The sequence below is a fragment of the Musa acuminata genome, chromosome BXJ1-5 (assembly GCF_036884655.1).
Source record: "Musa acuminata AAA Group cultivar baxijiao chromosome BXJ1-5, Cavendish_Baxijiao_AAA, whole genome shotgun sequence".
Taxonomy (NCBI): domain Eukaryota; kingdom Viridiplantae; phylum Streptophyta; class Magnoliopsida; order Zingiberales; family Musaceae; genus Musa; species Musa acuminata.
The window spans coordinates 40239054-40252945 of NC_088331.1; the positions used below are offsets into that span (position 1 = coordinate 40239054).

Below are 13892 nucleotides of genomic sequence, written 5' to 3' on the forward strand. Positions count from 1 at the left end.
TATTTATCTTAAATTGAGTAAATTAAAAAAAAGCATAAATTCAATCCTACACAAAAATAATCCTATTCGATGTAATTCAATTTAGAAAATAACTTTTTAAGCTCACAAAATTTTCTATAATAATATTGTTGTGATCCAGAGGGAGTAAATTCATCTTAAATGGAATAAAATTAAATAAAAATTAGCATAAATTAATTTTTAGTAATTTTTTACGTGGGTGTATCTTTCAAAGAGGGTGACCGGTTGCAGCCGGTTTTGGTACGGATACCACCGGCCGAATCGGTCCCAATCGCGGAAGCACAAGATCTCGACTCGCCCACGCCCACCCTTTCATCGCCTCCGGGGTCTTTGCTGGGGATTCTTCCGAGTCCATCCTCTTCTCGCTCCCCATCTACCTTTCCTTGTCAAAGATCTCCGTTTTGAGGTAAAAGATCTCGTCTTTTGAGTTCCTTCTTCTAATGATTTTTTCTAGTTTTGTTGTATCTCGTCATATTAGAGTTTGAGGTCTCTGTCAGTTTGGTACTTTGCTTTGATAGATGGGTGCCAGTTTATTGATCTGGATATTTGACTTTGTTGCGCTGGATTAGATGGTTAGATTCTCAACCCGTCGCATAATTTTGGTGGGTTTCGTCGACGAGACTGTAGATTTTATGTCGAGAAGTAGGAGTGTCTCGATATATTGGGGCTTTCTATCAATATTCACAGTTGTAGCTTCTACTGGAATGGTTTGATGTCTGTTGCTTCATGCGGTACATTAATCATGAGATTGCCTCGAACAAAGAGAGTTTGATCTTCTTCTATTACGAATCATGATTGCTTGATTTGATATTAAGACGCTAACTTGGCTTCCATGAAAGAAGGGGGAAGAATCTGTGTTGAAAATGGAGGAGGAAAACTTCTGCTTTTTTACCATATGGATTTTGTTTCTTGGGTGTTGATCTTACTGGAAATGTGCTCCTCCTTTTCCTTGTGTGCTTGAGTTCATTTGGATATGTATTTTTGTCTGCACCGGAATGACTTGATCTTTTTAAATTTCTAATAAATATTAGGGTTTGACATGGCGGACAACGAGAAAAAGGAAGAGGGAACTTCTTCTCGTGGGGTTGACTGGGAAGTCGTGTCTCTCACAGCATCTGCCTATGCTGCATCACCTGGTCCAGAATTTGACCCTACTGATGAAAGTAGAGAGATAGGGGTAACCGAACGCGAGTCTTCTGCAGCGTTATTCATGTCTGGTCATTTTGTGTTTCCACCCAGTGAACATGAGAATCTCCCAATAGAACCCGATGTAAGCGAGATCCATATCGAGCCGGAGAGGCATAATGTGAGTTCTGCAGTGGTAGATGTTGGTAATGATGGAGTTGATAATTCTGATAAAGAAAAGATGCAGATTGTATTAGATGATGACCTACATGCCGTCAAGTTTTTTGATGAAGGGAGTAGAATTGCTGTTCGTGATATGGGATTTGAAGACAGCAATAGATCTCAACGACAAAATTTGGTTGGAATGGAGCAAGATATATATGCTGATCCTGATGTCGCTATTCGCTCCGAAGAATGTGAGGGTGGCAGAAAATTTGATGGTGAAGAAGCTTTCGATGTGCATATGGATTCTCCTCGAGATCATACAGAACCAGATGAAGACGAATTTGATGGATCCAACCTTCCCTGCCAATCGTGGTGGAAGAGGCATGCAGTATCATTGTATCGCCAGGCAAAGGAGGCAGATACCTTTTGGTCAGTGGTTGTAGCTGCGGCTGTCGTGGGAATCATTGTTCTGGGGCATCGATGGCAGCGAAACAAATGGCAGCTTCATCAAATTAAATGGAGGTTTAGCATCAACGACGGGGTATGCTTGCTTCTATTGTGCAAAATGCTACTACACTATACAAGCAAATGTTGAAAAATTATTATAGCTTCATGGTCCCAATGTACCACACACACACTTCCTCTCTTTCTCAGTTACAGCTGATCCATGATTCTGATAGTAGGCTATTTTTTTTTATGATGATGTTGTCAACACCTAGATTATTCGATGTGCATGTATACTCATAACACTTAGCAACAGCAATGAAGTCCCATCAGTTTTGACCATACCCTATCCTGGATGACATATCATAGGGAAGAATTTTAAAATTTTTATGCTCAATTTTGTATGAGATCTATGCCCAGAAGCTTGAACTTGAGATAACTAGTTTTATATTTAGACTTCACAAGCAGTCAGAGAAATCATCCAAACCTTTTGTGTATCTGGTTCGAGTTCCCCGTTGTAGTCTTTTTTTTTTTTTCGATTGAGACAACCATGTATGTGAAAGCTCCACCAATTCAGTTTTGCAACACAATACTGAAATCAATGATGTTTTGCAACTTCCATATGAACTCACAATCAATCAATTAATGCATACATCAGAAATAATTTTGAGAAGTGGTTACTTCAAGTGTCTTAGCAGATTTGGATTTTAAAGGGTATAGAGACTATGCTGTGCTGCTTCCGGCTTATGTATCTTGTAGTTAGTTGTTTGCGCTGCCCTTAGCTCAGTTTTTATTTTATTAGCTAACAAAAATCTTTTTGACAGAGCATGATGAAAATGCTGAGACCGATTGGCCGGTATAAGGATGTTCTAGTTGGCGCCGCCAGCGGGGCTCGCTGATACACTGAGTTGACACGTAGGCCCAGCTCTCAAGTTGATGATGACGAATAAAAAAGAAAGCATATCTTGCATATGAGATGTACTACTGAGAAGTGACTTGTTCAAGTGCCACTATGACTTGGAAGTTTAAAAGTTGTAGCATATTCTGGTCAACTTCTACTTCATGGATTTGTTTAATATGATTTACATTCAAAATCTATGAGGTTTAAATTTCATTCAGTTAATGTGCATGGGAGCATTTTTGCTCACATCAGATCATTGTATTTGAGACATGAGTATTTTATTTACATTTGCTAATTTAGTCAACTTTGAAATTATTTGACCTGCAAAATCTGCTCTTAGCCCAAGTCATTTTCTGGTATCAGCATTTTAAATTAAGCTCATAATAGTGTTTCTAGATCCTCATCTTTTACTCATTATAGTTAACTGTAAATTAACTCACCAAGTCAATCATACTCACATCTGTTGATTGAGCCTTTTATCCTTGTGTTAAGCTGTGAATATAGACTTGCATCTGCAGTCCCTCCAAATGATGTGATTAAGACATTAGTGGAGAAATAATCAATCCACAAACCATCCATTTCGGAGTCTTATTCAATAAAGGGAGAGGATGATCTTAGAAATAACATTTAAAGAATAACTTAAAATGATTGATATAACAACATGATAGAATTAAAAAGATAACATTAGAGGATATTGCTATCAAAATATAAATAATCATATGGCAAAGTTGATATGTTATCATTTGAATGATCCTAACACCAATATAATCAATCCATATTTGTTGGCTGCTTCTTTATAAATTCAGTTTCATAATCCAAAAATACCAAATTATTTATTGAATTGATATAACAATACCAAATATATATTAAGCTGTCATAATATAATTCCCCATATAAATCCAAGCAAGAATGTATACCAACATGAAGTTATTATATGCATTAGCAAGTAAGCTCCCACGTATTTTGTATTGAGCACACGTCATAATAAGTTTTACTGATACAGCAACAGAGCTCTTATTGCACGTAATTTAATGGTATATAGAACTAAATCTAGTAGTGGCCATTTCCGCCGCCGCCGCCGCCGTACCCAGAACCATAACCAGAACCGTAGCCAGAGCCAGAGCCGGAGCCGGAGCCCATTCCACCACCACCTCCACCCCCTCCACCACTTCCATAGCCTCTACCTTGAGCGCCGCCAGCGCCAGAACCATAGCCGGATCCATAGCCATGACCAGAACCGTATCCAGAGCCTTCACCACCACCTTCCCCTCCGCCGCCACCACCGCCGCCTCCGCCACCTCTGCCATATCCTCCGGCACTCCCGCCACCAGCACCTTCACCATACCCGGAGCCGTAGCCATGTCCATACCCAGAGCCGGCGCCTGAACCTCCGCCTTCTCCCCCGCCGCCACCGCCTCCTCCTCCAGCACTCCCACCACCGGCACCCGCCCCATAACCGGACCCATAGCCATGTCCGGCGCCATAACCAGATCCTTCACCACCCCCTTCTCCACCGCCACCGCCACCACCGCCCCCTCTACCAGACCCTCCCGCACTCCCCCCACCGGCACCCTCACCATATCCAGAACCACCGCCACTGCCACCAGCTCCACCACCTCCACCTCCACCTCCTCCTCCTCCGCCACCTCCGGCGCTAACTCCAGCCAGAGATCTAGCGGCGAAGGCGAGCTGGAGGCTAAGGAGAGCAATGAAGCCTAGAACACAAAGCCTAACACGAGTTCTACTAGCCATGGTTGCTGTATCCCAGCAGCAATCGAAGGGTATTTATAGGCCTTCTCTGCATGGCTAAGAGTCCAAATCCGAGGCCACAATTCACGTAGTTTGTGGAGGCAGGTCGGCAAGTGGGATTCTCTCGGTCACCATCTCAGTGGCATTCTCTATCAACGCTGCAATTATTTCCATATCTCTCCCTTTGGTTGCTTTCAAATCATGTCATCGACATCCACCAGCACTGGAACGTTCTCGACGTCGCTCGGAACTCGTTCCGCGTCCGAAGCACTTCTCGGAGTTCTCCACTATGCTGATTCCATGGCTCTCGTTGTTGCATGGCAGAGAGAACCACCACCGCCAACCTTCCTTTGCGGCCGTCGGTGTCCCAACCTCTCTCTCTCTCTCTCATCTGCGAGTTGAGTGCCATGTGACAGCAGCTGCACCGCTCACCGGAGTCTGTGTTTCGTCTACCACATCGCTGAATAGCTCTTCTTCTAATCGAGACACTTGGGTGAAGCATAAGCAAGTAAATCCAGTGGAAAGGTTAGGTAGAACACCACTAAGATTGCAGTGCATGGTGGATTTACTTGAACAGTATATTACAATCAATCATAAGCATGCAAATACTATGGTATGATCGAGATCTAATCTTAAGACATGATTATATATGAATCCGATCCAACTTGACAAAATCTTTGTCTTCAACGATAAAATCAAATGTGAATAAGAACGACGATAATAACAAAGTCGAAATACAAGAAAAGAAACAATCAAAATGGTCATGAAATTAAAATCAATCATAAAAAAATAATGAGTATATGAAAATAGTTAAAATATTTAATTCAATCAAAATATAATGAAGTGAAGAGAGAATATTTTGGGTCTGTTTCTAATGGGATTTTGGAAGCCATAGCACTTGCGAGGGAATAAAATTAACTTTGTTGAGTTTGAATTATATGTTTGTCTAATTTAATATCGTACATTCATTAGATTCTTAAAAATAAATTTAAAATTTAATTTAATTATAATGTAAAACTAAAAGGAAATGTTATAAGTATTTTGTTAGAGAGTATTGACGGCATATATGAACTGATATTTTTTCCTATGTTGCCAATTATTTGATATTAATGTTGATAGAAATGAAATAGAAAGAAAAAAATTATATTTATTGAAATAATACATAATACTTCATATTTATAAAAAAGAATTTTCCTCAACGGATGAGGATTTTTCTAACATATTTATGATGTGTCATCGTGTACTCAGGAGATCTTGATTATTATTGAGATTATTATCACGGGAGATCTTGATTGTTGTTGAGGTTGTTATCGTGCAAGATCTTGTCGTGACCGACGAGTTGACCAATCGATCTTAATCGAATTTGAATGATCATATGTTATATGTTTAGTCTTACATATTCCACTTATACAATTAAGATTTTGATGATTAATAATAAGGTTTTGTATTTATTGAGATTTACAATGAGAACATTAGTCCACTTGTAAGAAACAACAGTCGTTGTTTTATTGATCTCAAGAAAGTAGTCTTACAAGCACTTATTACACACGTATTTCGAACATTACGACAACTCAGTAGTGTCCATCTACTCCTCCGCTGCCATAGCCAGAGCCGTAGCCATGCCCAGACCCGTATCCCGAGCCTTCACCTCCCCCTTCTCCGCCACCACCACCACCTCCTCCGCCTTCGCCTCTGCCGTATCCTCCGGCACTCCCTCCACCAGCACCTGCGCCATATCCGTAGCCAGCGCCTGCACCTCCGCCTTCTCCCCCTCCTCCTCCGCCTCCGCCGCCGCCTCCTGCACCATACCCTCCGGCACTCCCGCCACCGGCACCTGCGCCATAACCGGACCCATAGCCATGCCCTGCGCCATAGCCAGATCCTTCACCAACCCCTTCTCCACCGCCACCGCCACCACCGCCCCCACTACCATACCCTCCCGCACTCCCCCCACCGGCACCCTCGCCATATCCAGAGCCGTGGCCGGAGCCATATCCCGAGCCACCGCCACTAGCTCCACCACCTCCACCTCCGGCGCTAGTTCCAGCCAGCGATCTAGTAGCGAAGGCGAGCTGGAGGCTGAGGAGGGCAATGAAAGCAAGAGCCCAGAGCTTAACACAAGTTGTTCTACCAGCCATGGTTGCAACGCTAGTGAACTGAGAGCTGAATTTATAGGCCTTCCTTGCATGGCTGACAGTCCAAATCCGAGGCCATAATGGGTGGACGTAGTTTTAGCTGGCGGAAGTAAAGCGCGTGTGAAACGAGGACTCGTGGAGGAAGCCGAACGCGGTGGGCGGTCCATTGGTTTGGAACACGCGTCCGGTCCCAGTAGTTCACCGCCACCCTGTCTCTTCTTGCTTCCTCAACCGTAGTCTACATCACTTTTGGTTTTTGAAGACTTGTCTCCATCGATTTGGTTAGTGGGATTCCCTCCGGATAGCTATCGGCCAACCTTATCCATCCCTTCTCTTCCTCGCATTCATATACGAGTGTGCGAGGTGTGGCTTCTGCTGTGCCGAGGTCTAGCCTTTGAAACACCTCAAAGGCTATGATGAAGATAAATGTCAATCTCCTGCTTCTGGTCGATTCCAACGCGCATCACGATGCACTCCTGCATTGCCTTCTTGTGTCATTGTCACTATCCCAATCCAGTGGCCAATCACTCCACCGTTACCCCACCCCACCCCTCCCCTCTCTCTCTCTCTCTCTCTCCTTTGGATTGCTTCGTCATGGTGGGAGCGTGTGTTGTTCATGTTATTTTAAGGTCGTCTAATCCACCAGATTGCTTGTAGTTCTTCTCATTGAGACACTTGGGGAAGCGCAGGGCAAGCTAAATCCAGCGGGATAGTTTAGGTGAAACAGCACTAAGACTCCAGTTTTCTTGTATAATAACCTCGAAGTTGATCGAATGATGCGATATTGATGGATTGATGCGATCAGATTCGGATACGAGATGGGAACAAGTTGATAACAAGGCAAGCTAAATCCTTAGTTTTCTGTGTCTTTCAACGGGACTTCCTTCTTGTAGGTGAAATGACTTCAGGGAAGGAATAACATTGGCAAAATAATAATAATAATAATAATAATAATAATAATAATAATAATAATAATAATAATAGATTGGACAGTTATAATTTTACTTGATTAGTGTCAGGACATCTGAGTAATTAAGTATAAGAGAATAATATTTATTCTGATAATTAAAATACAATAATTATCATAAATTGGAGCCCTCATTGTACTTTATTTATAGGCTTACTTGGACAAATGAACATTGTTTGAGATGTTCATAAATGGATAGGTAATAAAAGCCAATTTATACGTCCAACATTTATTAGGACTTGTACACAGTAGTAGCTGTAAGAGATTGATGACAGGGCTTCCACTTACAGAAACAAAGCAATAAGACATACGTAGCCATTCTTTATATCACCGAGAAAGCTTATTTGGTATTACACACACACACATCCGCATCTTACATTACTGTTTACCGGTAGTGCAGCGTCGAGATCAAATCTAGTAGTGACCGTTTCCTCCTCCGCTACCGTAGCCTGAGCCGGAACCAGCGCCGGAGCCGGAGCCGGAGCCGGAGCCCGAGCCCTCTCCACCGCCGCCTCCACCCCCTCCACCACTCCCGTAACCTCCACCCTGAGCGCCACCAGCACCAGCACCGTAGCCGGATCCATAGCCATGGCCAGACCCATATCCCGAGCCTTCACCAACCCCTTCTCCCCCGCCGCCACCTCCGCCGCCTCCTCTACCGTATCCACCAGCACTCCCACCACCGGCACCTTCACCATATCCAGAGCCAGAGCCATAGCCATGCCCGGAACCGGAGCCAGCGCCTTCACCTCCTCCTTCTCCCCCGCCACCGCCACCGCCGCCTCCACCTCCTCCTCCTCTACCATACCCTCCCGCACTCCCCCTACCGCCGCCCTCACCATATCCGGAGCCGTAACCTGAACCATATCCAGAGTCACCACCACCTCCACCGCCCCCACCGCCGCCGCCTCCACCTCCACCTCCGGCTCCAGTTCCATAAAGTGATCTAGAGGCCAAGGCGAGCTGGAGGCTGAGGAGAGCACAGAAGGCAAGAGCGCAGAGCTCCACACGCGCTGTTCTACCAGCCATGGTAGCTACACTTGCACGAGTAGTGAACCGAGAGATGAGATAGTGGTGAATGGAGGGAGGTAGCGAAGGGTATTTATAGACCTTCTCTGCATGGCTAAGCGTCCAAATCCGAGGCCGTAATGCACGTAGTTTTCGGGGCCCCCACAAGAAGTCAGTGTGAACTGAGGACTTTAATTGAAGACACCTCAGCAAATGCATGTTTGCTTCTCTGGCACGTCCTCCTCCTCTCGTCTTGAAGCTTTATTAGTGGGATTCTCCCATAGTTGCTATCGAGCGACTTCTACTCCCTCCAAACTTGGTTTCACGTCAGATACGGAAGAAGAGTTGGATTTATTTGCTTGTTGATATGGGTAAATGAAATGTGGAGAGTTAGAATATTGCATCGACATCAACACCATGACATCCGATGGTCCAAGTGATTCTTCACGTTCGAGTAACACTCGACGTTGATGATAAGTGCATCATCACCGATGTATCAGACATCTAAATTAACATGATTTGTTTTATCTCTTATCAACTTAGCATTTCGAATCAGAGATAGCATAGGTAGTTCATGACAAGTGAGTGGCATGAAAGTGATCATACATAACAGTTCATTACCTTGTTGCCTTCTGTCAAAGTCTCACCCATAGTTTGACTTCGGCTACCACCTCCTCAATCAAAATCCAATGCCCATCTACGCCTCGTTCGTTCCTTGTTTCGTCTTTCCCATCGCTCACACTTCTTCACATCGACTTACATGGCGAAGTTTGAGGCATATCCGGTGGGAGAGGTTAGGTGAAAGGCCACTGAGATACCAGCAGTGGTCGGCAGTGCATGGATTCTTTACTTGAATTGTGAGCCCAAAATAAACATATCAATGAACTTGTTTGATTAATTGCTCCTTATATTATCTTTTACTTCATCCACGGCCAAAAAAGATTACCGTGACTTCCTCTCTCTCTCTCTCTCTCTCTCTCTCTCTCTCTCTCTCTCTCTCTATATATATATATATATATATATATATATATATATATATATATAGCGTTCAAAACTTAAATCCTTCTTATGTCTATACGCAAAAAATAGGTACTTCTCAAATTAAAAAAAAAAAAGATCACATGAGCAAATCATAACCCAAAAAAAGCTAGTTTCTAAAATATATATTTCGATATGTAACCCTAATTTTGATTGGGTTCATATTATAACCATACTCACTAAATAACTATCATTGATAATTTTTCTATTTACAATTAGGTTCTTAGATAAAATTAAGACTATCACAACGTCTTTGATTGATTTACTTCATTATTTAGTAGTAATGATGGTTTTGTTAAGTATTATATTTGAATGTGAAAGGTTATTCGAAGCATCAGTCATTTTTTTGTTGACATACAAAATTGACTTCAGATCAAACTTAAACTTAGTATCGACAAATAATGATGGAATATCCTTATGTACTTTTCTTATAAAAAAAATTAAATATTAATTTTTTTATCAAACCCAAGATATATCAATAGACTCTTTCATTTTAAGATTATTAATCTCTAACCCATCCGATGTTAATATTTAACTCATCTCTATTTTTGTTTGGCAAATGGATAATAATTTCTAATATTTCTTCTTTCATGTATCGATTGAAGGCAATCAACAAATCATATTTCTGACTTTTGAGGGTCCCAACTCGGATGTTTCTTTTTCTTTTCACATTTAAATTGCTGGTTAATAATGTTTGGCTTCAAAATATGTTTTTCGCTAGACTTCAAAGATTTTGTATATAGTTTTCAATCATTGTTGGAAAATAACTGTAATGCAAAAAATAATTATACCAAGAATTGAAATATAAATTATCATAGATTTGGGAAGGATATGTGCATACCTTTATTTGATATGCTTATGTCAAATCCAAATACCTTATGTTATTGTTGTCACCTCTTCCAGCATGACCATCATTATTGATGGTGCCATATCACAAAACATGTTATACAACATAAATGACTTTGCCTATTTATAGGGGAGAGGAGGGAGGCTTTGCGAAGACATCTCGAATATTCTCTTCTATCAAGATCAATATTCAAGATTTAAATTTATATAAATATTATCAATCAAATATTTGATTAGAATCTACACATAATCCGTCTTATTGATTAGGTTATTAGCCACATATGGTTAACATTTTTCTATTTAGCTTATAAATCGAAAGAGATATAAAATAAACATTCAAAATCATAATAATAAAATAAAATTTTATTTTTAAAATAATTTTACTTGATTAGATTATAAGTTTCAAAAGATAATTATATACATGCATGATCTAAAAAACATGTAAATAAATCTAATAAATATTATAATATTATATTAGGCTAAATTATCAATACGAGTCATAGCGGTTATATGTCATTTGTATCATATTTTCTTCTATGTACTATAACATTAATAATTCTTCTTAAAAGTAGTTAATAAAAATCTATATAATTTATTTTGTTAGGATAATCCTATTATCACGTACAAATATAATATGTAAATAATAATAACAAAACAGAGTAATAGAAACAGTAACTTTTATTTACACAAATAATAACATTAATTACAAAAATCACTAAGACATACATCACCTACATTTTATGGATTGCTCACCAGATCTATTCTAAGAATATGTTTTTTATATACTTTAGATTGTAATGCCTTAGTTAATAGTTCAATAATCATAACAATAATCACTTAGACATGCATCATTATATATTTTATAGGTTACTTACAAAACTTATACTAATAACATATTTTTCATATACTTTAGGTTGTAAGGTGTTAGTCAATAGATCAATAATCATTAAAGTAGTGCTGAAATTCTCAACTAACACTTTTGGACTCTTTCTATAATAACTAAATACCTTATCTTAATGTGCTTAGAATGACATAACTATTTACTATTCTCAGAAAAAAAAAAAATTATAATATTATCATAAAATATCTTTAGTAACTTGACAATTGAGTTAACTATACTAGATCCTAAAGTAAAATTTTACAACTATAAAGTTTGATTAGTAGACTCAAAATACGTTATAAATTCAGTCTCTATTATTGATGATATAATAATAGATTACTTAGTACTCTTTTAAGAAATTAGTTTACCAACTGGCAAAAATATATATCATAAAGTGGACTTCCTATTATCAATATAACTCCCAAAGTCAGCATCTAAATATCTTATCATTTTTTTAACTTTTTAATGCTTTATTCCTACATTACTATAGTATCTATTTAATATTCCAACTACAAAATTAAATATCTTATCATTTTTTTAGCTTTTTAATGCTTTATTCCTACGTTACTATAGTATCTATTTAATATTCCAACTACAAAATTAAATATCTTATCAGTTTTTTAGCTTTTTAATGTTTTATTCCTACATTACTATAGTATCTATTTAATATTCCAACTACAAAATTAATATATTCCAACTATAAAACTAATATATAATCTGATATAGGTTTGAGTATATAATAAACTTTCAATTAAGCATATATATGAAATATTTTTCATCTAATTCAATTCTAAATCATTTTTAAAACATTGACTTTGATTAAATTTTTCATTCTTTGTCATAGGTGTATCGTTTTTTAAGTAAAGATGCATATTGAATATCTTCAAAATTTGATCAATATATTCTTTTTGAGATAGTAGTCGGAGTAATCATGAGATCAATATGATCTCTATACTAATAACATAAGTTGTCTCATTTATATTAACTATCTAAAAATTCTTAGTGAGAAGTTCATAGTTTTATATAGTAAACTAATATCACTATTGGTAAGTAGAATATCATTCACATACATAATCAAAATAATAAACTTGCTCTCATTAACATTTAGATATATGCATTGATCAATAATGTTATTACTAAATCTAAAAACAATAATGGTATTATAAAAAAATATATATCAATGTTTGAAAACTTATTTAAAATCATAAATAAATTTCTTAAGTTTATAAACCAAATATTCTGTTATCTTTTATATGAACCTATAAGTTGTTTCATATAGATCTCTTTATCTAAATTATCATTCAAAAGTATTATTTTCATATCTATTTGATGCAACTTAAGATCATAATAATAAGCTACTAAGGCCTTCATGATTTTTAATAAGTTTTATTTTTAAATTTAAGAAAAAAGTTTCCCTATAATTAATCTCTTTATTATGAGTAAAAATTTTGATCATAAGTTTAACTTTATATCATTTGATATTGCTCTTGAATCGAGTTTAGTCTTAAATACTCATTTAAAATTTATTCTTTTATAATTATTAGATAATTCGATGAGCTCTAAAAAATTATTCTAGTCTATTAATTTCATATCTTCCTTCGTAGCATCATATTATATTTCAAAATTATTATTATTTATATCTTGTGAAAATGTTAAGAGGATTTTTGATTCTTATATCATAATTTGATTTTTATATATATACACCATATAATAATTAAAAATAATAAATATTTTTTCTCTTTAAATATTATCAAAGATGTCAATTGTGGTTGTTATATAAGTTTATCGATAATAATATTTTTATTATATAAAATTTTATTAATGTTATTACATTGTTCATTTTTCTCAATTTGTTTAGTAATTTAAGGAACAACTTTTTTAATAGAAAATGATAAAAGAGTATCAATATATATCTTCTTAATATTAAATATTTTAAAATTTTCACTCCCACTAGTTTTAGTAGTTTTTAGAAATATTACATTATGAGACTCAATTATTCTGTACTACAGTTTAAGTAATAAAATATGTATTTTTTATATTTTTTTCTAAATAACCAATAAAATCTCTAAAAATAATTCTTTGATCTAACTTTTCATGTGGGTTAAAACTCTTATCTCTTCTAAAAAAATCCCAACTATATAAATGTATTAAATTAAATTTTCTACTCATCTATAATTCGAATGAAGTTGATTAACTAACTTAAGATAATCTCTTAGATTTTTCTAGATAACCAATGAAATATCCAAAAATAATTCTTTGATCCAACTTCAGGTTAAAATATCATTATCTCAACTGAAAAATCTCAACTATGTAAATGTCTTAATTAAGTTTCCTACTTATCCATAATTCGGATGGAGTTAATAAAACTAACTTAGGATAATGTTAGATATACATAGAAGAAAATTGTATCATTCTTTTAACCATATCTAAAAGGATAAGATTGAGTATTTCATCAACATCTTTCTGCACTCATGATAATAAATATTAAACAAAAATATCTTATTTTTGTAAGAATTTAGCAAATAGGCCATAATACTAGTCTAATCTACCATCCCTATCTAACCTTATGATTTTGACTTTTTTATTTGTTTCTCATATGTACACTTCAAGAATGTT

The 13892-nt window shown here is 37.1% G+C and overlaps 2 protein-coding genes across 2 annotated transcripts; one reads left to right on the plus strand and one right to left on the minus strand.

Moving 5' to 3' along the window:
* Nucleotides 1-284: 284 nt before the first annotated feature.
* LOC135674274 (ATG8-interacting protein 1-like) lies at nucleotides 285-2968 on the plus strand. Its single transcript, XM_065183978.1, has 3 exons — nucleotides 285-424; nucleotides 1050-1849; nucleotides 2577-2968. The coding sequence occupies exons 2-3, from the start codon at nucleotides 1058-1060 to the stop codon at nucleotides 2649-2651; spliced, it is 867 nt and encodes a 288-aa protein (XP_065040050.1). The 5' UTR covers nucleotides 285-424; nucleotides 1050-1057; the 3' UTR covers nucleotides 2652-2968.
* A 597-nt stretch (nucleotides 2969-3565) lies between these two features.
* Nucleotides 3566-8574, minus strand: LOC135674275 (glycine-rich cell wall structural protein 2-like). The gene is made up of 3 exons (XM_065183979.1): nucleotides 7930-8574; nucleotides 3934-3987; nucleotides 3566-3813 (listed from the first exon to the last, which is right to left on the minus strand). Exons 1-3 carry the CDS (start codon nucleotides 8531-8533, stop codon nucleotides 3704-3706), a joined length of 768 nt encoding a protein of 255 aa, XP_065040051.1. The 5' UTR covers nucleotides 8534-8574; the 3' UTR covers nucleotides 3566-3703.
* Nucleotides 8575-13892: the final 5318 nt, after the last annotated feature.

What these genes read in the sequence shown, in the direction of transcription:
- LOC135674274 (XM_065183978.1), top strand. Translation starts at nt 1,058, where the DNA reads ATGGCGGACAACGAGAAAAAGGAAGAGGGAACTTCTTCTCGTGGGGTT. An exon ending in GGTTTAGCATCAACGACGGG is followed by an intron (nt 1,850 to 2,576) that starts GTATGCTTGCTT and finishes TCTTTTTGACAG; the next exon opens with AGCATGATGAAAATGCTGAG.
- LOC135674275 (XM_065183979.1), bottom strand. Translation starts at nt 8,533, where the DNA reads ATGGCTGGTAGAACAGCGCGTGTGGAGCTCTGCGCTCTTGCCTTCTGT. An exon ending in CGGTAGCGGAGGAGGAAACG is followed by an intron (nt 3,988 to 7,929) that starts GTCACTACTAGA and finishes GGTATGGTGAAG; the next exon opens with GTGCTGGTGGCGGGAGTGCC. An exon ending in AGGTGGCGGAGGCGGCGGTG is followed by an intron (nt 3,814 to 3,933) that starts GTGGCGGCGGAG and finishes GAAGTGGTGGAG; the next exon opens with GGGGTGGAGGTGGTGGTGGA.